The sequence below is a fragment of the Eucyclogobius newberryi genome, unplaced genomic scaffold (genome assembly GCF_026437365.1).
Source record: "Eucyclogobius newberryi isolate DKJ021-1_F unplaced genomic scaffold, fEucNew1.0.hap1 SCAF_5, whole genome shotgun sequence".
NCBI classification, from domain to species: Eukaryota; Metazoa; Chordata; class Actinopteri; order Gobiiformes; family Gobiidae; genus Eucyclogobius; species Eucyclogobius newberryi.
In genome coordinates this window covers 35,285,138-35,310,987 of record NW_027316167.1, presented here as the reverse complement: position 1 = coordinate 35,310,987, position 25,850 = coordinate 35,285,138, and the positions used below count along the sequence as shown (strand labels likewise).

The 25,850-nt window shown below is 44.3% G+C and overlaps 1 protein-coding gene across 1 annotated transcript in view; it reads right to left on the bottom strand.

Annotated features, from left to right (window-relative positions):
* Positions 1-298: 298 nt before the first annotated feature.
* large2 (LARGE xylosyl- and glucuronyltransferase 2) overlaps positions 299-25,850 on the bottom strand; it is a 56,909-nt gene continuing 31,357 nt past the window's right edge. Inside the window, exons 9-15 of the mRNA XM_072465506.1 lie at positions 24,515-24,640; positions 19,572-19,727; positions 17,244-17,407; positions 16,645-16,923; positions 13,759-13,905; positions 10,118-10,313; positions 299-539 (exon numbers count right to left, since the gene is read on the bottom strand). Coding sequence (XP_072321607.1) covers positions 342-539; positions 10,118-10,313; positions 13,759-13,905; positions 16,645-16,923; positions 17,244-17,407; positions 19,572-19,727; positions 24,515-24,640 — 1,266 coding nt within the window. The 3' untranslated portion in view covers positions 299-341. The remainder of the gene's footprint in view (positions 540-10,117; positions 10,314-13,758; positions 13,906-16,644; positions 16,924-17,243; positions 17,408-19,571; positions 19,728-24,514; positions 24,641-25,850) is intronic.

The window sequence follows — 25,850 nt, the reverse complement described above, 5'->3', positions numbered from 1 at the left end:
TTCCGCAGTGTCACATTAAACCTATCGAACTCCAAGGAGACGAGCAAGTATGTTTTAGTTTGTTTTTTTAGCAGTAAAACCACTCGTTTAAGAACAAAAGAAAACGCTAGATGGATCAGTCTATTGCCCGACTGCGGAACGTTACAGACAAAGCAATAACATCACAATTTAGACGAATAAAAAAGTTAAATTATGTACCTTTAACTTAGCTAAATATTAAAGGCTACATATAAAGAAAATGACTTCAAAACGGCAGATTCTGAAGTCGTTTTAGCTCATGTAGGACGTGTTTTTGTCGTGTTTTGGCCGCGTTTTGGCCGCGCTTGGCCCCGGCGTCCGCCCTAGATGCTCCGGTGAGCCGTCAGGTACTTGAGCGCCGCCGAGCCGTACTTCCGGGACAGGTCTTGGTGGAACTCGTCCTTCAGCGTGGAGAGACAGTGCCTGTACCCGGGGCTGGACCTGAACTTGGAGATGTCGAAGCTGGGTGCGTGGGGCATGTGGATCATGAAGGCGTTGGGCAAAACCATCAGCTCGAACTCCTGCGGAGACACGGAAAGCAACAAAAAACACGTGAAAGTCTGCCAAGCGCTGCCACAATTACACCTACTGGCCGTTCAAGGGGATTTTTAAAAACTTAAAAGTGTATTTAGTGGGATGATGTGGAGAGAATAACAGAACAGTTGCTACTTTTGTTGACATGACACAAACATTGCAGCGATGGGGACTCGAGTCACAGTCAAATCCAGGGGTGTGCAATTATTTTCCTCCGAGGGCCATATTCGAATCCAGGCAAGTAGCGGAGGGCCGGCCCGCGATCATTGGTGTGAAATCATTTCACGTCATATTTATTAAAGACACAAGTGCAGACAGATGCCTGTATAAAATATATATATATATTTTTAAATAAAATATATTATAAATAATTACCTGGACTCGTGCCCTTAAGACTTGACTCAGGAATGTGACGACTAAAGCTGAAAATGGCAGCGAGTCCTGAAAAAAAGTATTTTTTATTTCTGATTCGTCAGAACGCTATTTTCGGGGTTGTTTGGTTTTACCCGACGGGCTGAATAATTTATCAACTTAATTAAGACTAACATCTGGAATTGTGCTGTGGTCTTAGAGTAATAGAGCTAAGTGAAGCCTGAATCATTAATAGTGAACATATTATTTATTTTCATGTTTTACTAAGGAAGGAATAATATAATTATTATTAAGTGTTAACATATAATTGTATTACATTTCTTTGGTGAATAATTTTCATTTTTATAAAATATATAGACTTAGTTTGGTGGAACTCCCATTAAGTTGCAGTTTGTGAAAACATTTTGAATACTTAAAATGACAGGAAGTAGAGCTGAACCCTTCTGTGATGTCATCAGTGTGCGACGTGCCATTGAAAACACAGAGACAGTTTACACTTAACTGACACACTTTTCTGACTGTTTGAACCATCAATCGACAAAATAAAGGTCTAATATGGTATTATTGTGTTTAAAATCTTAACCGTTGGCTCTTTTTTACAGGTTACCAATTGGTTGGAATTACCTCTACCTATGTCATATTTGTGCTCACGTCCAACCAGGAAGTACAATAATAACGTACAGTACAATAGTTGTGTAATTGTGTTTTAGCGAAATGTGAAGTTTAACTTTTCATTTACTACACTACAAACAACAATAAATATACAGTAAATCAATACATTTTGACATATTCTGCTACATTTTTGGTGAATACATAGTTACGCACCTTCTCTGCACCTGAGAGATAATCAAATCATCTTTACCCCCAAAATAAATCTAATCTAGTCAAAACTACAGAGGAAAAGCCTTCCGCTCCTCTTCTCTTCTCTTCTCGTCTCTTCTGTCGACGCTCGCAGCTTCCCAGTGATAATCAGAGGTGATTGTTGGAGCTAAATTTAGTTGTATCGGCTGCGATTCCTCTCACAGATGTCACCAGTTTTCAACACGTTTCACTTTTTCGAGTCCCGACGACGCACACGCAGTCGATCGCGGAAACTTCACTGTCTCTGAACTGTCTCTGAAGGCCTTTTTCTGCACTGGATTTAACCCGCTTTAAAACATTAACATTAACACAATAATTAAAGTAGTTTTTGTGCAAATAAATCCATTTTCACCATTATCTTCACCGCCTACAAATGTATTTATCCGTTATTTTGCAGGGAAGGTCCCATTGAGACACGTGGAGCTCTGAAACCATTCATTTAAAACAATTTTCCTGCCATTTAAAATCCTCCACCGCAGCAGCAGAACCATCAGCCACCACCTGCTCAACTTTACACACTGTTCACTGAAGTACACCTTGCACCGCACTCATTTGGCAATAAAAGTATCTTAAAACAAATGGAAGAACTCTTTGTTTTCTGAAAGCGCCAGGTCCACTGGTGTCCACTGCGCAATTTAGCCCGAAAGATTAGTGAGTCCCAGCGCTCGCATGTGGAGGTCTCCTGAGGCGCTATGACACTCGAGACTCACCCTTTTCAACCACTGTCCTCCACACGTTCACCCGCAAGTCCAACCACAAGGACAAGCATACACGTTTAAATGCATGAAACAGGTTTAGAGTGAAAAGATTAGAGAAAAACGCTCTTGTAACGACATCAGCCTGTCATTACAACCACGGGAGTCAGAACTAGCACCGTTAACAACTTCTAGGGCCTGAAACGTCACATGTGGTGCTACTGAAAGCAATAAGAAATACGGAGCTCCAAAGTGCTGCAGTGCGGATCTACTTTCTTTGTCTATAATATTGAATTAAACATTAAAAAATGCTGAAATATTTAGGTCTTCACCTGAGAAGTCCCTGACGTTTCCCTTCTACTGTAACACACACCCAGTACGACGGGGACAATAAGAGACTTCAGGAAGACGAGATATTTTGGAGTGAGTCATCCCTCTCGCTGCGTCTACGATCAATCGCTGTCAAACATGTGACCAACAGTAAACACAAGCTCCTCAAAGCAACAGCAGAAGAGCTCAGCCGTGAACCGGGGAATGGAGTACATCTGCTCATTTCCCAAAACACCACTGTCATGTAGCGCTAGCCTCAGCTAACCGGAACCACCACAGTGACTGCACCACACGGAGCCACACGGAGCCGACAGCCGGAGAATGGCTCAGACTCATGTGTGCGGCGTCAAGGAAATACATGTTTAACCATCACAGGGACTCACAAAGAAAAAAACTTAATTGAAGTGCCTATGACAGGTTTTTACGATTTTAAGATTTTGTGGCCCGTAGGCTTTATTGACAGTAAAGTACAGAGTGAAATGAGGGATGAGAGAAGGGAGGACATGCAGTAAATTGCCTTGGAGCCACCGGGCAGCACACGATTTTCTAATTTTGACTTTATTTGCTGTATTTATAGCTGTTATACATAAAAAAATATACTTTTACACCAATCGAGTGGGTATTTGTGGAGAAAACCTTGAAAAATCTGTAGAAAATGAAAGGATGAAAGGAGGACATCACACCAGGGACACTCATTCCAGTCAAAGTTTATCCATAATTCACAAAAATAAACAGCTTTTTGACCCTCTGAAAATCAATTCAATAAAATAAAGTCGCTCTCATATATTTTAATTTGTGAAATAAAAAAAAAAAGATTTTTGCCCAGTGTTTGCTGGATAATTTCCTAGTGTGATTTAATCAATTGGTGATCTGTTCTTCTGTATCTACCTCTGTATCTACCTGCGTTGCACCAATGAAATTTCCCCATGTGGGACAATAAAGGAATATCTTATCTTATCTTACATACAGAATGTGAAACAATAAACCCCAAAAAATTGCTATTCTGTGATAAGATTTTTGTATTTTTTAGCAAAATTCAAAATATTAATCTTCACAGCGTTTTAGTTAAATGAGTCGTCCGACCTGTAGGGGGCAGTACGGTTCTCCTTTAGCCTGTTGTTTGCTGAATGTCTCTACTCTCTCAAAATGGGGAAACATTATTTGAGCAGGAACTTTAATTCAGACAGAACACATTTTTACACTGAAGAAATAAAGTGGGACTCTTCAGATTTCACTGAGGGAAAAAAAACCAAACACAATTGGGAATTTAACTTTTCTGCTGCAATTCTACTACAACTTTATGTAAATGTACAAGTCGTGGGTATCTGAGCGTGACCCCAAACCAGTAAAATAACAGGTCTGTGCGCTAACAGGTCACACATGGCCGACTTTGTCCACGTTTGAATGGAACATCTCAAACACAGACCAAACTACAACTCTTCAATTTAAAGCCAGAGAAAAAGACTCTACACCAAATACCACAAAATAATGTTGTTATTATTATACGGTCTTATAATTCCTCTAATGTAGATCAATGCAAATATGGCTGTCCAGAGGAGGTTCAAATATGTCCTGTTTTCAAATGAGTTTCTAGTTTCAATATTAATACTTTATCTGGTCCGGCTTTGGTCCGGCTTTAGTCCGGGTTAAGTCTGGGTTAAGTCCGGGTTGAGTCCGGGTTAAGTCCGGGTTCGGTCCAGGTTCGGTCCAGGTTCGGTCCAGGTTCAGTCCAGGTTCGGTCCAGGTTCGGTCCAGGTTCGGTCCAGGTTCGGTCCAGGTTCGGTCCAGGTTCGGTCTTGGTTTAGTCCAGGTTTAGTCCAGGTTCGGTCCAGGTTCGGTCTTGGTTAAGTCCAGGTTTAGTCCAGGTTTAGTCCAGGTTTAGTCCAGGTTCGGTCTTGGTTTAGTCCAGGTTCGGTCCAGGTTCGGTCTTGGTTAAGTCCAGGTTTAGTCCAGGTTTAGTCCAGGTTAAGTCCAGGTTCGGTCCAGGTTCGGTCCAGGTTCGGTCCAGGTTCAGTCCAGGTTCAGTCCAGGTTCAGTCCAGGTTCAGTCCAGGTTCGGTCTTGGTTTAGTCCAGGTTTAGTCCAGGTTCGGTCTTGGTTTAGTCCAGGTTCGGTCCAGGTTCGGTCTTGGTTAAGTCCAGGTTTAGTCCAGGTTTAGTCCAGGTTAAGTCCAGGTTAAGTCCAGGTTCGGTCCAGGTTCGGTCCAGGTTCGGTCCAGGTTCGGTCCAGGTTCGGTCCAGGTTCAGTCCAGGTTCAGTCTCAGTTCTGATGTAGTGTGATTCATTAGTCGTGTTCGTAGCAGTAAATTGCCACTTACTTCATGATTAACATTTCCTATTCAACACAGATTTGTTCCAAACACACAACAACTGTTGTGCAATCAACATTTGAAATTTAAATTTTGTACAGGTTAAGTCCAGGTTCAGTCCAGGTTCGGTCCAGGTTCGGTCCGGGTTCGGTCCTGATTTTGTCCAGGTTTAGTCCAGGTTCGGTCCAGGTTCGGTCTTGGTTTAGTCCAGGTTCGGTCCAGGTTCGGTCTTGGTTAAGTCCAGGTTCAGTCCAGGTTCGGTCCAGGTTCGGTCTTGGTTAAGTCCAGGTTTAGTCCAGGTTCGGTCCAGGTTCGGTCTTGGTTTAGTCCAGGTTCGGTCCAGGTTCGGTCTTGGTTAAGTCCAGGTTCAGTCCAGGTTCGGTCCAGGTTCGGTCTTGGTTAAGTCCAGGTTTAGTCCAGGTTCGGTCCAGGTTCGGTCCAGGTTCGGTCCAGGTTTAGTCCAGGTTCGGTCCAGGTTCGGTCCAGGTTCGGTCCTGGTTTAGTCCAGGTTTAGTCCAGGTTCGGTCCAGGTTCGGTTTTGGTTTAGTCCAGGTTCGGTCCAGGTTCGGTCTTGGTTAAGTCCAGGTTCAGTCCAGGTTCGGTCCAGGTTCGGTCTTGGTTAAGTCCAGGTTTAGTCCAGGTTCGGTCCAGGTTCGGTCCAGGTTCGATCTTGGTTTAGTCCAGGTTCGGTCCAGGTTCGGTCCAGGTTCGGTCCAGGTTCGGTTCAGGTTCGGTCCAGGTTAAATCTAGGTTAAGTCCAGGTTCAGTCCAGGTTCGGTCCAGGTTCGGTCCAGGTTCGGTCCTGATTTTGTCCAGGTTTAGTCCAGGTTCGGTCCAGGTTCGGTCTTGGTTTAGTCCAGGTTCGGTCCAGGTTCGGTCTTGGTTAAGTCCAGGTTCAGTCCAGGTTCGGTCCAGGTTCGGTCTTGGTTAAGTCCAGGTTTAGTCCAGGTTCGGTCCAGGTTCGGTCCAGGTTCGGTCCTGGTTTAGTCCAGGTTCGGTCCAGGTTCGGTCCAGGTTCGGTCCTGGTTTAGTCCAGGTTTAGTCCAGGTTCGGTCCAGGTTCGGTCTTGGTTTAGTCCAGGTTCGGTCCAGGTTCGGTCTTGGTTAAGTCCAGGTTCAGTCCAGGTTCGGTCCAGGTTCGGTCTTGGTTAAGTCCAGGTTTAGTCCAGGTTCGGTACAGGTTCGGTCCAGGTTCGATCTTGGTTTAGTCCAGGTTCGGTCCAGGTTCGGTCCAGGTTCGGTCCAGGTTCGGTCCAGGTTAAATCTAGGTTAAGTCCAGGTTCAGTCCAGGTTCGGTCCAGGTTCGGTCCAGGTTCGGTCCTGATTTTGTCCAGGTTTAGTCCAGGTTCGGTCCAGGTTCGGTCTTGGTTTAGTCCAGGTTCGGTCCAGGTTCGGTCTTGGTTAAGTCCAGGTTCAGTCCAGGTTCGGTCCAGGTTCGGTCCTGGTTTAGTCCAGGTTCGGTCCAGGTTCGGTCCAGGTTCGGTCCAGGTTCGGTCCTGGTTTAGTCCAGGTTCGGTCCAGGTTCGGTCTTGGTTTAGTCCAGGTTCGGTCCAGGTTCGGTCTTGGTTAAGTCCAGGTTCAGTCCAGGTTCGGTCCAGGTTCGGTCCTGGTTTAGTCCAGGTTCGGTCCAGGTTCGGTCCTGGTTTAGTCCAGGTTTAGTCCAGGTTCGGTCCAGGTTCGGTCTTGGTTTAGTCCAGGTTCGGTCCAGGTTCGGTCTTGGTTAAGTCCAGGTTCAGTCCAGGTTCGGTCCAGGTTCGGTCCAGGTTCGGTCCAGGTTCGGTCCTGGTTTAGTCCAGGTTCGGTCCAGGTTCGGTCCAGGTTCGGTCCTGGTTTAGTCCAGGTTTAGTCCAGGTTCGGTCCAGGTTCGGTCTTGGTTTAGTCCAGGTTCGGTCCAGGTTCGGTCTTGGTTAAGTCCAGGTTCAGTCCAGGTTCGGTCCAGGTTCGGTCTTGGTTAAGTCCAGGTTTAGTCCAGGTTCGGTCCAGGTTCGATCTTGGTTTAGTCCAGGTTCGGTCCAGGTTCGGTCCAGGTTCGGTCCAGGTTCGGTCCAGGTTCGGTCCAGGTTCGGTCCAGGTTCGGTCCAGGTTCAGTCCCAGTTCTGATGTAGTGTGATTCATTAGTCGTGTTCGTAGCAGTAAATTGCCACTTACTTCATGATTAACATTTCCTAATCAACACAGATTTGTTCCAAACACTTGAACTGTTGTGCAATTAACATTTAAAATGTAAATTACAGGGCAAGTGTTTTAATAACATCAAAAACATTCAAAACTTTAGGTAAGTTAAGCAGCAGGACTGATTTGTGAAGTCAATAGCAGCCGGTTATGGAACTCGTGTTGAGTTTAACTGATGTCGTCTTAATTTAATGTGCATTTAAAACGTTTATTTCGCACAAATAGTTTAAAAAGTTTACACGCTTGCTTCAGGTGGAGTTTGATTCATACACGTTTTACAACAGTTAAAGTGAATGGAATGAACTGCAAAAGCTCATGAAGCGAATACTAAAAGCAAAGTGACTGGGACTAAAGTCCTGCCCCGGAGTGGACACAAGTGATGAACACAGACAAAATAATCACATCTTCAGGTTGTTTAGGCCAGGAGCACATTGCACCACACAATACTAAAAGTTCAGGCAAAAACCAAACATGTGGGCTAATAAACACACACACACTTAAACATGACCCAAGCTCCAAACCCAATCTTAAAAACAAATTCAACATTGGTTCATTTTCCCTTTAGATAATTCTTTCCAAACTTGTAAACTGTCCATAAACTTTAGTCGAGAAGATAAACACAAGGCCATCTCAGGACTTAACCTGTCCTGCCAAATAACTAATATATGTATTCGACCTATATATTCAGATTAGGGCTGGGTAAGTTAACGCGTTATTATCGCGTTAACTCATCACTTATTTAACGCGATCAATTATTTTAACGCGCATTAACGCAGGTGGGATTCCCCTGGTCCGCACCAGTTCTAAAGCCTTGTACAAACCGCTGGGGACGAATCGCGCCCGACGCAGAATTTGAGCGCGTGTACATTAGAAAGACAAACGCACCGGACGCGCGTTCTCAACGCCCCGGACTCATGTCCGTAGAATACACTCAGCAGCAGACGTGCGTCCGAGTCGTCCTGCACATGCTCAGTGGAGTCGTCCTGCACATGCTCAGTGGAGTCGTCCTGCACATGCTCAGTGGAGTCGTCCTGCACATGCTCAGTGGAGTCGTCCTGCACATGCTCAGTGGAGTCGTCCTGCACATGCTCAGTGGAGTCGTCCTGCACATGCTCAGTGGAGTCGTCCTGCACATGCTCAGTGGAGTCGTCCTGCACATGCTCAGTGGAGTCGTCCTGCACATGCTCAGTGGAGTCGTCCTGCATATGCTCAGTGGAGTCGTCCTGCACATGCTCAGTGGAGTCGTCCTGCACATGCTCAGTGGAGTCGTCCTGCACATGCTCAGTGGAGTCGTCCTGCACATGCGCAGTGGAGGAGTTGTGCTGTGCTGGATTTTAATGTTGAACCATGGCTTTGGTTTATTAACTTTACAAAGTCAGCGGCTATAGGCGCCAGCTGAGGCAACCCGCCGGGGGCCCGCGTGAGCAGGTCCCGCCGGGGGCCCGCGTGAGCAGGTCCCGCCTGGGGCCGTAGCTGGGGAGATCCGCGAGAAGGGCCCGGCGCGCGTCTTGAAAACGTGAATAATCTGGTGCCTTAGCAACTGGCTTAGTGCAGAGGAGTAAAAAAACACCCAGTTTTAGAAATCTACAAACTTTTCTGGTTCTTTTCAACGCCCTGGCAGTGGCAACAAGCTTTAGTTTTGTGATAACATTGTTTAAGTTAAAATGTACACAATGTATTTATTTTTATTTAACTGGTCAAGTGTTTGTTTGCACAACTAATGTTATGGCGCTTTAGTGTCAGTTAAGTTCTAAGAATTTACAAACTGTACTGAAGTGTTTTCTGGTTTAGGGACATTTGGTACTAGACTGGTTATGCTGCTCCTAAAATGTGTTTTGAGTGTCTAATGTTTAATGAGATTACAATGTTTCTGACGTTACCTCTGAAGTGGCCTGTTGATGTTTAATGATTGTGGCTCAGGATTTTGTGGCAAGTGAATACTTAATATTTTATTTAACTGCTACTGAATAATAATGCTGATGTACTTTACACTTCTTTTGAATTCATTTTGAATGTTGCCCAGCCCTAATTCAGACATTTGCAGTGTACAGGTCGCTGTCACTGCAGACCACTTGAAAAGATAAATGTATGTGTTGATTTCAAATACATGTGTTGATTTAAACTAGTGCCATTTAACGTCCAAAAATGTGTCCAATTTCTCGTCTCTAAACCTCACATTTGACTGAAGATTGGCTGTTGACCTCTGCATTCAAATGACCCAAGATGATCATTCAGGATTAGAAATGACTGACCAGCCCAGCCCTAACTGCCCCAACTCCTCATTATCATGTATTATTATGTCAATCTATTAGTGTTTTCAACTAACAAATGGGATGCTTTCTTTATGCCATAGTATGTGTTAGACCCCTCTTTGCTTTCTAATTTTATTCTTTACTTATCCAGAGTTCACTATGGTCAAGCCAAGCTGTTTTAATTTTTCTATATATATTTTTTTGTTATCATTATTATTATTATTTTTAATATGATGATGATGATGATTATTTATTATTCATCAAATTAAAAAAATATATATGTATATAAATTTCCCCCCCTTCTTTCTCTTTGCATAAGTCAGTTTGTTCTATGCATGTTTTTGTTGTTTTATGCTTAGAAAATAAATTGTTAGTAAAAAAAAAAAAAAAAGAATAATGGAACCACTTTCTGAAAATACTGAGAACAAACAATTTCAGTAATTACAGAGACATGATCCAAAAACGTCCAGCAGACATCTGACCTCTGACCTCTGACAGTGAAAGAGTGAAAACCACCAGAGACATGTCCAGAGCGGTCAGACTGAGTGCAGTGTGTGCAGAGCAGTGGCTTTGGCACCTGTGCGTCGAGCTCCATGATGTGCGACACCTTGTTCCAGCCGAAGCCCACAAAGCGCTGGTCGTACTCGGGGCAGTCCCTCCTCACGACCACGTACGGCTCGAAGTCTGCCTCCCACTCCACCCGGTAAGGAGTGGTCGCCGTCCGCCACTTTGCGTAGTTCGTAGGAGCGTGACCCTTCGGCCACACGTGATACCTGCAAAGAAAAAGATCAGATCTGACTTTCAATTTACGACACCCACGGATCATTATGTCTCATTTTAGAGATTTTAAATCACAATATTGATCTAAAATGAGAGGAGTGGGCGTGACACGTGATCTGGACTGTTGGGGCAATGATGGGAGGAAAAAAAAACTTTGAGAGGTTAAATGAGAGAGGTAAAGTAGTATCTTTACTTTGGCATCTCATGTTTCAGAACTCCAACAGTATCCATGGAAAACCACACATTTCCTGATGAGGGAACACCTGACTGATAGCTACCACTCCATCTACTGGCAGCAGAGGGAAACTAGCTTGACTCGGTTTTAATGAACGTGATTTGATGCAGACATGGTCGATTTATGGACTTAAAAACAGCACAGGAGACCTCCAGATCTCTAGCGTTGACGTGACAATATCATAATTTTTTTAAATTTTGATATTTCATTCGTTTATATATTTTTTCTTTCCTTATTTTTTCCCTAAAAACAAGATACAGGACCAGAGAGCAGGACAAAAATAAATCATTAATATTTATAATAATAATAATAGAATTAATGAAAAATAATCATAATGGTACAATATGACAAACATAAATAAAATTAAAGCCGCGGCAGCGGCGATGATGGCTCTCGCCTCCCGCGCGACCGCCTTCCCGCGCGACCGCCTTCCCGCCTGTCCAGAGGCAGGCAAATAAAGAGGAGGAACTACAAAAATGGAGTGAGACTAGAAAATGACCCGGGCTACAGAGTGGAAACGCGTCAAAAATCCTACAAGCTCCCTCCCTCTCTCTCCCCCTCTCCCTCTCGAGTTGTGGCAGAAAGAATATAAAGTCAAAATAATTGAGTCTAAAGAATAAAGCCTAAAGAATAAAGTCTAAAGAATAATAATTCTAATGCGGCACGCATTAGAATTAGAGGAAATGTCCCATCAAAATAAAAGCAGAAGAGGAAGTGAAGGCATTCATTGCGCCTCTGCTGGCCAATTGTGAAAATACACAATATCTGCAATGCACTTTTTTCATGGCGTCTCGAGGAAAATATAAACCATGAGTTTCAAACAAATCAGACAATGTTGAGTTTTTCACACAATGGGTAGGGGGCGCTATAGAGTAAATTTGTTACATGGGTATTTATTTCCAATCAGTCCATAAAAACACATTAGTGAGTGAAATATGAGCTCCGCAGATCAATTCCAATAGGCGTGACTTGTCCTTGAAAAAACAGGAAATTAAGCCTTTTTTGAGGGCGTGTTACGCGGAGACCGTAAAGAATATCAACATTCTTTTGGATATTTATTACATTTCAATGTCTTTAGATGCAAAAGGTGTTGTTTTGAGCTCGATCGGACAAGAGGACCTAGTACGATTTTGAAAAAAAAAAGTCAAGCGTGGCGGTGCCACTTTGATTCGACATGGTTGACTTCCTGTTTATAATAGAGCGATGCTGCCAGGTGCGTTTTACTCCTCAAAGGTCAGAGGTCAAAGGTAGCTCTATCACTGTCCCAAGTCTCACATGCCTAGGCCAAAGATGAAGCGTTTCATGTTTTTTCTTTTTTGAACTAGTCGGCACTGTTGCGACGGGCGTTCTCACAACCTCCATTTTATTGGAGTTCGGGCCGAGCCGATCACGGCAAATGTATACAATCTTTACATGAGAAGAAAGGGCTCAAAGTGAAGAAGAGAAGAAGAGTCCTGATGGAGCTGTACCAGCGCTGCCATGGCAACACACGGCCCACATGGCAACACACGTTGTGTGACCTATGACCCCATGTGTGACATTCATCAATGTTAGAGGGTCAAAAATGCCTGAGTTGTACCATGAAAAACTATAATAAGAAACCATGGGGAGAACAATGTCTCGTCGCATTCCATGTTCCATGGAAGGCTCGAGCCAATAAAGGCATAGCAAGTCCAACCGTCTGTAGTAACGTGACAAATCTGGGAAACTTGAAACTGAGTGTTTTCTGAGGGAGAGGACCTTCTAAGCAGGATTAATGACAAGCGAGAACGAAGCGAGAAACAAGTCCAGGTATGTTTTTGGTGAGAGAACAATGTGACAACCCAAAAGAGAGTTCAGACACAAGTGATGTTCTTCTGCTTTTCTGTGATGTACAAAAGCAGAAGAGGACATGAAGTTTGCTGGCGTAAAAGCAGATGATTATACACTGAATCGCAGTAAACAACACGGCGTTTAGCTTCAAAGAGGCTCCTCTCTTTTGTAACGGTCTTTGCTGTGGTGTTTTCATAAAGGTAATGCGCTCATTTGTCCTCGTCTAGTCCAAGAACCTGAACCATTTTGGAAATTATTTGTGTGTTTTTTATGCCAAGTGAGCGGCTATTACTGGTAATGTTCCCGAGATGATGAAACGCCAACGCTGCTCTTACAAGTTTAATCTGAAAATGGAAAGAGAATGGCCATTTGAATTTTCGATGCAGAAATACAGTCAAACTTTCAGCACAGCACAGCCGCTATAAATTGCATACATTTTTGTGACGCTTTGGGGGTCGTTCGGATTCATTATTTATTGCGTTTTTTTGGGGAGCGGTTGTGGGTAATGTGAGTGGTTTAGCAGTGATTTATAGCGGGAGTATAATTGCAGAGAGAGGGCAAACTGCAGCGTTGACCCCGAGTCGAGGAGGCGGATTTACAGCACTCGTTATGAGGCCAGGTTCAGAGATCGGGTTAAAGGATCTCGGAAAGACTCGCACATTTTGTTTTATCTCCTCCAATTGGACAACTGCTGCAGGTGATCGTCTTTAAGTTTTTAAACCTGACTTATGGTTTCTGAAACAACCATGTAGAAAGACAAATCCCGTGGTCATGGAGATGGTGGTCAAATTGGCATTGAGTAGAGAAAACTAATCTACCAGATCTGAGAGAACGTTTCTTTTGGACAGGCAGTGTATCACAGTAACATCAATGTTCTTCATATGACAGAAGATCATGATTTACTTGATTTAGTATTCTTTTTTTCCGCTGTTGTTTTCATATTGACAGATTTGGACTAATAACAGATTTTTGACGTTTTAGTGTAACTGAAAGTATTGTGTCAAAAGCTCATTAAAATATTGCAATAATATCGATATTGCAGCATTTAGCAATCATTTCTGACATTGCGCAGCCCTTCTGTACATGTAAAATAAAGAAGTGTTTATTTATTTGTATCTATTTAATCTACCCTGGAGAGAGGCACAGGGGGAACATGCAAACACTGTATAGAAAATATGAATATCTTGTTTTTTTGTGGTCAATCCTTTGGAAATGTGCAAAAACATGTCGATAAATGCCATGGTTAATGTTCAACTGTCATTCAAAAAGTGTTCAATTAACCACAAAAGTGCCCATATTTGAATGCATTAATTTTTGCAGTCTTTTAAAATGTGTCTTATAATAGATAATACACTCAAACGTCTAAAGTCCAGATGTGTGTGCAGTGTTACCTGAAGGTGTAGAGCGTCCCCATGTCCAGCATCGAGAGCAGCTCCGCTTTGGATTTGGGGAAGGACAGTCTGTACCGCAGCGTCTCGAAGGCCGGGACGACCAGGGCCTTTTTAGTGTGGGACATGTCCAGCTGCACCACACTGCGCCTGCACAGAGAGGTCAGACTCATGAATACACTCTCTCCCCTCCACCCCCTGCCATGTCAGATAAAACGCTGCACCGCCCCATCTCCACCGCAGAGGAAGAACCTTCATCCTCCTCAGCCTCCTCATCTTCCTCGTCCTCCTCTTCCTCCTCCTCCTCCTAATCCTTCTCACCTTCCTCATCCACCTCATCTTCCTCCTATCCTCCTCCTCCTAATCCTTCTCACCCTCACCTTCCTCATCCTCCTCATCCACTTCATCTTCCTCCTCCTCCTAATCCTTCTCACCCTCACCTTCCTCATCCTCCTCATCCACTTCATCTTCCTCCTCTTCCTCCTCCTTCTAATCCTTCTCACCCTCACCTTCCTCATCCTCCTCATCCACTTCATCTTCCTCCTCCTCCTAATCCTTCTAATCCTCATCATCCTCCTCCTCATCTTCCTCATCCTCATCTTTTTCTTCATCATCCTGCTTCTCGTCCTCATCTTCATCCTCCTCATCTTCCTCAGCCTCCTCATCCTCATATTCCTCTTCATACTCCTGCTTCCCGTCCTCATCTTCCTCATCCCCCTCTTCATCCTCCAGCTTCCCGTCCTCATCATTCTCAGCCTCCTCCTCCTCATCCTCAGCCTTCTCATCTTCCTCTTCCTAATCATCTTCATCCTTCTCATCCTCATCTTCCTCCTCCTCCTCCTCATCCTTCTCAATATCAATAAATCCACAATTGAGTCACTTGTTGCTCTTGTAATTTATGTTAACTTCAACTCTATAACTGAAAATGACGGTTCAAGCTCACAGAGGCTTTTAGGGACAGAAGTTGATCCAATTGTCCTTGTCAGACGCAGGTTGCAAAATGGCAATTCATACAAATATGTGTCCCAAGTGTTTGTTTTAATCCAATTCCAAACACTTTTGCACTCACTGTGGACTGTGCTGTCAAAGAAGGTCGGCTCGAGGTCGGCCGCGCTCGCGCCACAATCTGCCCACGTCGCAGTGCAGGAGGAGCCCCTCTGAGACCACCTGCTTGAAACGCTCCTCCAGCGAAACAGCCTTAAACTTTTACCTCCTTTCTAATGTGTTAAACTACAACGTCCCACCATATTCACTTCAGAACACATTTTACGCAGCTGCTGTCGGACAGTTTTTCACAGCTGACCTGAACTTAAACTGGATGTATGAGCAGATGTGTTAAGACCAAATTCTGGCACTATATGCAGTCATTTATCTAGTCTGAATATGTTCTGAGGTCATATTGAATCTTTTTCTGCTCAAAGTTCAAACATGTCAAAGATGTTCGGGGCCAACATCAATCAGTAAAAGGTCTCATTACGTCCAATTAAATGCCACACTAGGATATCGACTGAATCTATATCATGGAACCAACACCCAATCCAGCAAGTGTTTCTGGATTGGCGTTTTCTGGACTGACATTTCCATCTTCAGAATTAACAGATCAATACGTATCAGTAGCTGGATTTAGTGCTTTTAAGAATTGGCTCTCATTCTCCAACCACCACCTATCACACTTTCAGGCAGAAAAAGTGGGAGACGAGTCATGCCCAAGGACAAAATAACAGCATAAAACGCTGGACACAGGAGCAAATTGCCAACATTTGAGCTGTGGACAAACTGAGCTACTGCCAGCGGTTTTTCAAATAATATACATTGTAAAAAGTTTATCTTCAACAACAACAAAAGCACTATCCGAGTTTTAGTATTTACTCTGTCAAGGGCAGCTATTCATCCCGTATACAGGCGCTGCCTTATACTGTGTTAAAGTCGAGTGTAGGAGCCTGTCCTTGGCTGATACGAGAACATGGAACTGTTGATGTGGGTGAGCAACGCTTCCACACAACTTTCCTCCGAACAGATTCAAGGCCACAGGCGTTATTCAACTTGTTTAATTTAGTTATTGAGCTGAGTAATAGCATACAGGTCCATATCTCACAAGCTCACCATGTTTTATATACATTATTTATCATACACGAGAAAGCTGGACGTGACCAGTGCACAGACTTTCAACAGCTGCAGCAAGGAAGGTGTTTCACACAAAGTTTACGCCTTTTCAGTTCCTCCACACTGCTGAAATCACAGCTGCTCAGGGTCAGACTGATAGAACCGCTTTTGCTCCATTATTAGGCCTTTTTAACACTCAAAGATTTCTTCTGTATTGCTAATTGTTATGGCAATGGTCCCAATTCTTCATTACTCTGAAAACCATGTTTACAAAGACGTGTCTGGCACTGGTTTTATCTCCTGGAGTTCAGATGGCATGACTGACAGGCGGATTAGCCAATCCGAGAGACACAAAAATAACAGTTTACAAGGACAGAAAGGAGCACAGGTGACTGAAAAAAAAAATTGCACATTTTCTGCTAAATCCATGAGAGAAGTACTAAACTCTGTTTATCTGAGGTGAGAGAAGGTCTGCGTCATCCCAACTGACCCTTTAGTAGGGATGAAACAGCTCCCAGCACGGTCATCCAGGAGTCATAGAACCGTAGTTACTTTTGTAACTTTCGTTGGGTTTTGTTCTAAATGATAAATGAGCTCCACTGTTTCCCATGTGTTATTGGAATAAACACATTTGATTGGCTTGAGATGAGGAGACGGTGACCAGACCAGACCAGACCAGACCAGACCAAGACAAACATGTGTAGTGTTTAAACATTTAACAAACACAAATAATACTCTATAGTGATTAAAACCAGCTTGTTTGTCCCTCTATTTGCCCAGTCGTACCTGAGGTAGTCGTAGAGGCCGTACATGGGCAGAAAGTCCACGTCAGTGAGGAACACGTAGGGAGTCGGGGCATTGCGCAGAGCCACGTTCCGCAGGAGGTTGACAGGGTAAAACTGACCCTCGCGGTACACAATGTGGTAGCCCACGTTCTTGCGGTTCTTGAGAACCTCAGAGGCCTGGGCATAGCGCAAGAACTGCTGGGCCTCAGCGTCCGACATGTACAGGGCCAGGCTGATGGGGCCCTCCCAGTGTTTACAGATGGCCTCCAGCATCTGCAGCCTGAAACACAAGGACCAGATCACACTTTCTCTGTAGTCCCGCCTCAGTCCCGCCTCAATCCCGCCTCAGTCCCGCCTCAGTCCCGCCTCAGTCCCGCCTCAGTCCCGCCTCAGTCCCGCCTCAGTCCCGCCTCAGTTCCGCCTCAGTTCCGCCTTAGTCACGCTTCACTCCTGCTTTAGTCACACTTTAATCCTGCTTCAGTCCGGCGTCAGTCCAGCGTCAGTCCAGCGTCAGTCCAGCGTCAGTCCAGCGTCAGTCCAGCGTCAGTCCAGCGTCAGTCCAGCGTCAGTCCAGCGTCAGTCCAGCGTCCCGGTCTGTACCTATCCATAGAGAGCTGTGCCACCAGAGTAATGTCGCTCCCGTTGTCTGATTTCGGGTACTCGTAGTGGAGGAAGTAGAGGTGTACTCTGTGGACCGTGAGGCGCTCTCGTCTGAAGTCGTAACACTGATCGTCCTCGTCCAGCTGCTCCAGGGCCGACTGCAACTGAAACACACAAACAAGAGAGCGCCCGGTGAAGTGTGACAGGATGCCAACAGTGTCAATGAGAACGTGTCCTTAAAGACCCACAGCTTTTAACAATATTATATTTATTTTCCCTTCTCATTAAACCACTCAAAGTTGCATTTAGAGTGTTTGAGTAATATTTTTAACACAATCAGCAGGTCTAAATCTCTAAAAAATATACTTTTACTTTCCAGTCCAGTTCAAACATGAAGTGCAGGAGAAAGTCTAGCTGTCTGAAGCAACATCAGGTCTGTGTTTCAGAGTTGTAAATCTCAGTAATACATACATACATAATAACATAAATATTTTGCAGCAATTAAAACATTCTTAGATAAATCATTCATTTATGTTCTCGAGTTGCTCATTAGCGCCCCTCTGCTCTCAAGCAGTCAGCAGCTTCATTAGCGTCATTGGCATTGGCGCTAAGTTTGTAAAGATGCTGTAATCCCCCTTCATCAGGAGCCATCGGGCACCTGCCGGGCCCCGTGCCAGCCTTGTTTCTAAAGTTTGAGCTAAAGTGCATTCACGGAAAGTAAATGAGTGCGGAGGCTTGGGCCGGAGTCAAAACCAACAGGGTTCTGTTCTTTTTGGGCCGGAGGTCGCGAGGTTGGCTCAGGAGCAGCATTTAATGGCACAAACCTGACTGCAGCCAAAAGTCTTAAAAGCAAATGCTAAAGTTTGGCTCCTAAAAGCAAATGCAAAAGTTTGGCCCATTATCATATGCTGGTGCTTAGCTGTAGTTGTGTTTTGGGGGTGGCTGTCAAAGCAAAGATGTCTAGTCTTCCCCCCTCCCCAGACACTTCCTCCTCAAAGGTATCGCTATGGAACATGAACCTCCCTCGACCTTTATATCGGGGACCATAGTTTCACCATGTATTTAGTCACAGAATACTGAACGCCTGCATTATAATGTACTTATCACGCATTCTGTTCCATGGGCCAATCAGAGAACTGCGACACAGGATTAAAACAGTTTTAGGTGAAAAATACTTGAGCAAGAGCTGTGTTTTCTCTTTTAGTGTGTTTTCACTAATTCTTCGCAGTTCGAAGCATAAACTGTGTGATCAAATGCCAAAATATATTCCTTTAATTTTAATAAAGTAACTGTATTCTGAAAACCACCACATTAAAGAGTAATTGTACCAGAGCACAATTACTCTACATACTGAGTATGTATTTTGTTACTTCCCAACACTGACCACCAAATCCACCCCTGACAATTGGATATTGTTGTTGTGGCCTTAGGTTTAGTTGTATCATCTGGACTCTGTTTTTAGAAAAATGAAACGTTTTGACTCTCATCCAAGAGTCATTCTCAATCTGCGAATTGAGTCCGGGAACTCAGGTTTTTATCCTACTCTGTGTAGGCTCTGCCCACCGGGCGGGACCTCCTGATAGAGGGAGTTTACGGTTTCACTTGAGACTACTCTTCCTTGTTTTCTAACAGCTCTATACTGGGCTCTCAACATCCTATTGTAACCTGATGTTCGCTCCCTCCTCACAGAGTACCTGATTAGCACCTGAATGCCCAGGGCGTCTCTCCCTTGGCATTCGGACCCTGACTACAACTGAATATTTTTCTACAAGGGGACACTCGTGGACAAATGAGGTATTACATCTTGTGGCCTCAGGCAAGATACCAAACTAATTTCCGGTCCGTTAGTCGGTGCCAGGAAAGTAGTAGTAACAAACTTACCACCACTAACACAACGTGAGGTTTATTTCAGCGTCCAAAAAGTACTAGAACAAATACATTGTTATTAATAAAAGTTTGTATCTGCTGTATCACGCTCTGGGGGCTGTTGGTTCTCACCCGCATGCTCTGGGGGCTGTTGGTTCTCACCCGCACGCTCTGGGGGCTGTTGGTTCTCACCTGCACGCTCTGGGGGCTGTTGGTTCTCACCCGCATGCTCTGGGGGCTGTTGGTTCTCACCTGCACGCTCTGGGGGCTGTTGGTTCTCACCCGCATGCTCTGGGGGCTGTTGGTTCTCACCTGCACGCTCTGGGGGCTGTTAGTTCTCACCTGCACGCTCTGGGGTCTGTTGGTTCCCACCTGCACGCTCTGGGGGCTGTTAGTTCTCACCTGCACGCTCTGGGGTCTGTTGGTTCCCACCTGCACTCTCTGGGGGCTGTTGGTTCTCACCTGCACGCTCTGGGGGCTGTTGGGGCTGGGACACCCGAACAGTTCCCGCCGCAGAAGGTTCCCATCGTACTCCAAGAATGTCAGGTACAGGTTTCTAAAGAACTCCACGTGCTTGTTCTTCACTCGCAGCTTCTTCGGGGAGTTCCAGTGGATCACCTGAAACAGCAAGAATTATATATTTATTATTCAATTCCAAAACAAAAGGATCCTCAACTTTTTGTCTTTTTGTCAAATGGATTTTCCATAAAAATAATTTAAACTCCTCATATTTTATCAGTCGCAGATGGCTTGTTTATCTTGATCCAATAAGTCCTAGGAGGCCATCTTAAGAACTAAAGCATTGTGGGAAACGTGTGGGAAAATGACACAGATTCTTCCAGAACCAATGTATTTTCAGTGGGAGAGTTGTAAAACATTACCACGTGTTAAGTTTATTGACAAAAGATTAACGCTGAAATTAGCATTGATGCTAACAACCACAAACATCTAACTTAAAGCTGGACAAAGAACTAAAACTAAACTCTTTAATTCAACGTAGACCAGACAATTTTGTGCAATTTTGTGCAGCCCAACTTTGAGTTTTGATCTTATTAAAGCTATATTTTTCTAAACTAACACTTTGACATGTTGGTCGAGGTCGAAACTACAGGGGTTGCATTGTTTATAAGACCTCATGGAGACACAGGAACATTTAGTTGTTTTTTATTTGACCTAATTGCGACCATTTACATTTCTTTTTGAGAGTTATTTCCCTTGCAACCCTGGAGGGAACCCTGCACCTTAAATTATACAGTGAGTCGGCAAACGAAAAGCCCAGCGGAAAGTTCCCCGTCTTCTGGCGACTCCTCGACCTCAGCAGATGTTCATTTTTCATCTGTCAAAACGTTTTCCTTCCTCTGCTCTGACCACATAATTCTACTGCGTTCTCCAGAGCCACGGGCCAAGGGAGGCAGCACGGGGGAAGAATCACTGGGGGAGGCAGCTGCAGTAAGGCACTGCAGTAAATCTGGAGTTGACACTTAGATTCAAAAACTCAAATCCAGTAGGTCGTCTCCTCCTACTGGACAAACTGCTGCCGGTGATGATCTTTCAGTATTTAAACCCGACTGATGCAGTGAGAGGCTTCTCATTTCTGAAACAATCATGTGAAAAGACGAATCCCGTGGTCATGGATGAGATATCAGTGTGTTTGAGAAGGGTCAAATCGTTGGCATCGAGCAGAGAAAACATCTAAGGAGAAGCAAAAACTAACTACAAATCTGAACCCCAGTGAGAGTGTTTGGGACGAGCTGGAGAAGACTTTGTGCAGCGGTCACTCTCTCCATCAACATAAAGGTCCTACAAAGACTTAAGTGTGAGACTCTTTTCTTTCGGACGGATAGTGTATACAGTAAAGCTATTATTTATGACATTAAGCATAGTAAAAAGTGTATTTTGTAAATGGGATGCCCCTGAAGCTTATAAATGGAGCCCACATCTTTATTATACAGATATGACATTGAAACAGTGACATGATGCATTACGGTCTAAACAAACATGGCGGCTTACGAGTAAAAAGGGGAGGAGGACAGAAGACTGAGAAACTACTCCAATTTCTGCCGAATCAACATGCGAAGCACTAAACTCTTGTGTGTCTGAGGTAAAGGAAGTGAGAGCGTTCTGAATGACAGGAGAATAATCAAGAGCAGATGTCTATTGCATTTGAGAGAAACGTGCCATTTTATTTAATTAGCGGCTGTGGTTGGACCATCCCAAGTTGAAACTGTTACTATTGAATCCCTTCATGATCCGTTTCTGTATTCAAAGACTGGCTGGTCAGGAAAGTACAAGACACTAGTGATGGACCAAACGATTCGACACATGTATCAAGCTCAGACAGTGACTGTGTCGAGCTGGGTCCATATTTAAGTCACTTTAAGGAGAAAACTATTGGCCAACTCGTACTCCCTGTGTTATTTATGTCGTTTGTGTCATTTGTGTCATTTGTATCACGTGTGTTCGGAGCTGGAGCTGGAGCTGCTTTTAGAGCGAGGCGTGTGAAACTCAAATCTGTCGCAGTCTCACACCCCCAAGCCTCATTTATCCATCACTACGAGACACTTCACTCGTCCAGAACGTGGTATTATACCTGGAGATGAACGGAAACCTCGGTGAAACAACACTCTGATGTGTCCCTCGCACAACAAAAGATCTTAAATAGAGCTCATCATAAAATCAGCCTGTTAAAATAGAGATTTCAACACTAATTCTTTCATCCATCCAGTCAAAAGTCAAGTTAATACAGTCTCTATATCAATGATTTATACATCTTTTTAAATTGGAAAATATTTTGACATCCTTTTAAATTCTTTTCCTGAGAGTTTCACAGTTTTACGCCTGTGACAGATGAACACATTTGCTTTAATGTAGTTTGTGCACACTGGTGTTTAAGTTTAAACATCTTTATAGATTTCATCAAACAAAACTGGCAAAGCTCTGTTTCTGGCCTAAAACATAAATAACAATGTTCCTAGTCAATCATATTTTAAAGTTTCAATAATCCTGACTAAATAAATGATTCACTTGTATGATCTCTAAATTTAGCTTTGCAAATAATTCTAAAAGCTCTTCACTATAATGATGTTGCTCAGATACATAATATTATGAGCCCACACTTTTATACAACACAGCATATACGGTAACAAGGTCAAATGTACTTGGATTTATTCAAAGATGATACGTACTAAGCTTAGCGTTCATTAAAACTCACCAGTGACCCAGTCGTTTGTCGCATTGTTCTTCGGCTCTTTAGTTTAGTTTTTATCATGTTTTGGTGGTGGTAGTAGCAGCGGTAGTAGTAGTAGTAGTAGTAGTAGTAGTAGTAGTAGTAGTAGTAGTAGTAGTAGTAGTAGTAGTAGTAGTAGTAGTAGTAGTAGTAGTAGTAGTAGTAGTAGTAGTAGTAGTAGTAGTAGTAGTAGTAGTAGTAGTAGTAGTAGTAGTAGTAGTAGTAGTAGTAGTAGTAGTAGTAGTAGTAGTAGTAGTAGTAGTAGTAGTAGTAGTAGTAGTAGTAGTAGTAGTAGTAGTAGTAGTAGTAGTAGTAGTAGTAGTAGTAGTAGTAGTAGTAGTAGTAGTAGTAGTAGTAGTAGTAGTAGTAGTAGTAGTAGTAGTAGTAGTAGTAGTAGTAGTAGTAGTAGTAGTAGTAGTAGTAGTAGTAGTAGTAGTAGTAGTAGTAGTAGTAGTAGTAGTAGTAGTAGTAGTAGTAGTAGTAGTAGTAGTAGTAGTAGTAGTAGTAGTAGTAGTAGTAGTAGTAGTAGTAGTAGTAGTAGTAGTAGTAGTAGTAGTAGTAGTAGTAGTAGTAGTAGTAGTAGTAGTAGTAGTAGTAGTAGTAGTAGTAGTAGTAGTAGTAGTAGTAGTAGTAGTAGTAGTAGTAGTAGTAGTAGTAGTAGTAGTAGTAGTAGTAGTAGTAGTAGTAGTAGTAGTAGTAGTAGTAGTAGTAGTAGTAGTAGTAGTAGTAGTAGTAGTAGTAGTAGTAGTAGTAGTAGTAGTAGTAGTAGTAGTAGTAGTAGTAGTAGTAGTAGTAGTAGTAGTAGTAGTAGTAGTAGTAGTAGTAGTAGTAGTAGTAGTAGTAGTAGTAGTAGTAGTAGTAGTAGTAGTAGTAGTAGTAGTAGTAGTAGTAGTAGTAGTAGTAGTAGTAGTAGTAGTAGCAGTAGCAGCAGCAGCAGCAGCAGCAGCAGCAGCAGCAGCAGCAGCAGCAGCAGCAGCAGCAGCAGCAGCAGCAGCAGCAGCAGCAGCAGCAGCAGCAGCAGCAGCAGCAGCAGCAGCAGCAGCAGCAGCAGCAGCAGCAGCAGCAGCAGCAGCAGCAGCAGCAGCAGCAGCAGCAGCAGCAGCAGCAGCAGCAGCAGCAGCAGCAGCAGCAGCAGCAGCAGCAGCAGCAGCAGCAGCAGCAGCAGCAGCAGCAGCAGCAGCAGCAGCAGCAGCAGCAGCAGCAGCAGCAGCAGCAGCAGCAGCAGCAGCAGCAGCAGCAGCAGCAGCAGCAGCAGCAGCAGCAGCAGCAGCAGCAGCAGCAGCAGCAGCAGCAGCAGCAGCAGCAGCAGCAGCAGCAGCAGCAGCAGCAGCAGCAGCAGCAGCAGCAGCAGCAGCAGCAGCAGCAGCAGCAGCAGCAGCAGCAGCAGCAGCAGCAGCAGCAGCAGCAGCAGCAGCAGCAGCAGCAGCAGCAGCAGCAGCAGCAGCAGCAGCAGCAGCAGCAGCAGCAGCAGCAGCAGCAGCAGCAGCAGCAGCAGCAGCAGCAGCAGCAGCAGCAGCAGCAGCAGCAGCAGCAGCAGCAGCAGCAGCAGCAGCAGCAGCAGCAGCAGCAGCAGCAGCAGCAGCAGCAGCAGCAGCAGCAGCAGCAGCAGCAGCAGCAGCAGCAGCAGCAGCAGCAGCAGCAGCAGCAGCAGCAGCAGCAGCAGCAGCAGCAGCAGCAGCAGCAGCAGCAGCAGCAGCAGCAGCAGCAGCAGCAGCAGCAGCAGCAGCAGCAGCAGCAGCAGCAGCAGCAGCAGCAGCAGCAGCAGCAGCAGCAGCAGCAGCAGCAGCAGCAGCAGCAGCAGCAGCAGCAGCAGCAGCAGCAGCAGCAGCAGCAGCAGCAGCAGCAGCAGCAGCAGCAGCAGCAGCAGCAGCAGCAGCAGCAGCAGCAGCAGCAGCAGCAGCAGCAGCAGCAGCAGCAGCAGCAGCAGCAGCAGCAGCAGCAGCAGCAGCAGCAGCAGCAGCAGCAGCAGCAGCAGCAGCAGCAGCAGCAGCAGCAGCAGCAGCAGCAGCAGTAGCAGTAGCAGTAGCAGTAGCAGTAGCAGTAGTAGTAGTAGTAGTAGTAGTAGTAGTAGTAGTAGTAGTAGTAGTAGTAGTGGTGGTGGTGGTGGTGGCGGCAGCGGCAGCAGCATCAGCAGCAGCAGCAGCAGCAGCGGTAGCAGCAGTAGTAGTAGTAGTTGTACCTTGAGATCTGAGACTTCGGTGTAGCACTGCTCTGATCGCGTGTGGTCCGACAGTTGGACGTTCCAGAAACAGGGAAGCTGATGCACCAACACAGGGTTCTGTTTGATGAAGGCGTTAAAGATGTCCTGCACACAACAACACCACATTACACAACATTACACCACATTACACAACATTACACACATCACAGAAGGGCCTTTAGGACAAGTGAAGGTAGTTTCTTTTATGTAAATTAGTTTCTTTGGAGGGATTTTCAACTTAACGACCGATTGATATTGTTGCGTTCCATTTGAAATATGTACGATGACACTTTTCTGACGGTCCGGAGCCTTTTTGGTTATTGCGATGCCTGGAATGCTCCACAGTACACCACGGCACCGGAGACAAGAGGTCATTTAAGAGACAATCGTTCATTTAAGAGACAATCGTTCATTTAAGAGACAATCGTTCATTTAAGAGACAATCGTTCATTCGAGAGACAAGAGTTCTTTTAAGAAACAAGAGTTCTTTTAAGAGACAAGAGTTCATTTAAGAGACAAGAGTTCTTTTAAGAGACAAGGGTTCTTTTAAGAGACAAGAGTTAATTTAAGAGACAAGAGTTCTTTTAAGAGACAAGAGTTTATTTAAGAGACAAAAGTTCATTTAAGAGACAAGAGTTCATTTAAGAGACAAGAGTTCATTTAAGAGACAAGAGTTCATTTAAGAGACAAGCGTTCATTTAAAAGATAAAAGTTAATTTAAAAGACAAGCGTTCATTTAAGAGACAATCGTTCATTTAAGAGACAAGCGTTCATTTAAGAGACAATCGTTCATTTAAGAGACAAGCGTTCATTTAAGAGACAAGAGTTCATTTAACTTCTTGTTTTTGCTTTCTTCTTCTTCTTACAAAAGCTGCCAGCAGCATGTAAGCGTGTCTGCAGGGGGCGACATAGAGTGACCCGACGCACAACCAGGAGAGACAAACAAAACGATCACAATAAAAAGAGCCGGGGGCCAAAACTATGTGAAATACAAAGCTAAACGAAGTGCACGAACTGAACGCATTACGTTTATCTATCTCCATGGCGACAGGTTACAGGTCAGATCTGTTGCCCTGGGGCATTTTTGAGCAAGAAAAACATCTGTAGTTGATTCGAAACAAGATAGAAGTTTAGACTTTTACTGTAAAATGTTACCAAGCAATAACATCTCCATGGAGACAAGCCGGCGAAAGACTTCCAACCAGAAAAGTCTAGCTATTAATATACTCAACATTCTAATTGTGTCAAGTGTTTTAATATGTTCTCGTAGACGATGAATAACCCACTTCTATTTCTGAGCGTTAACATTTCAAAA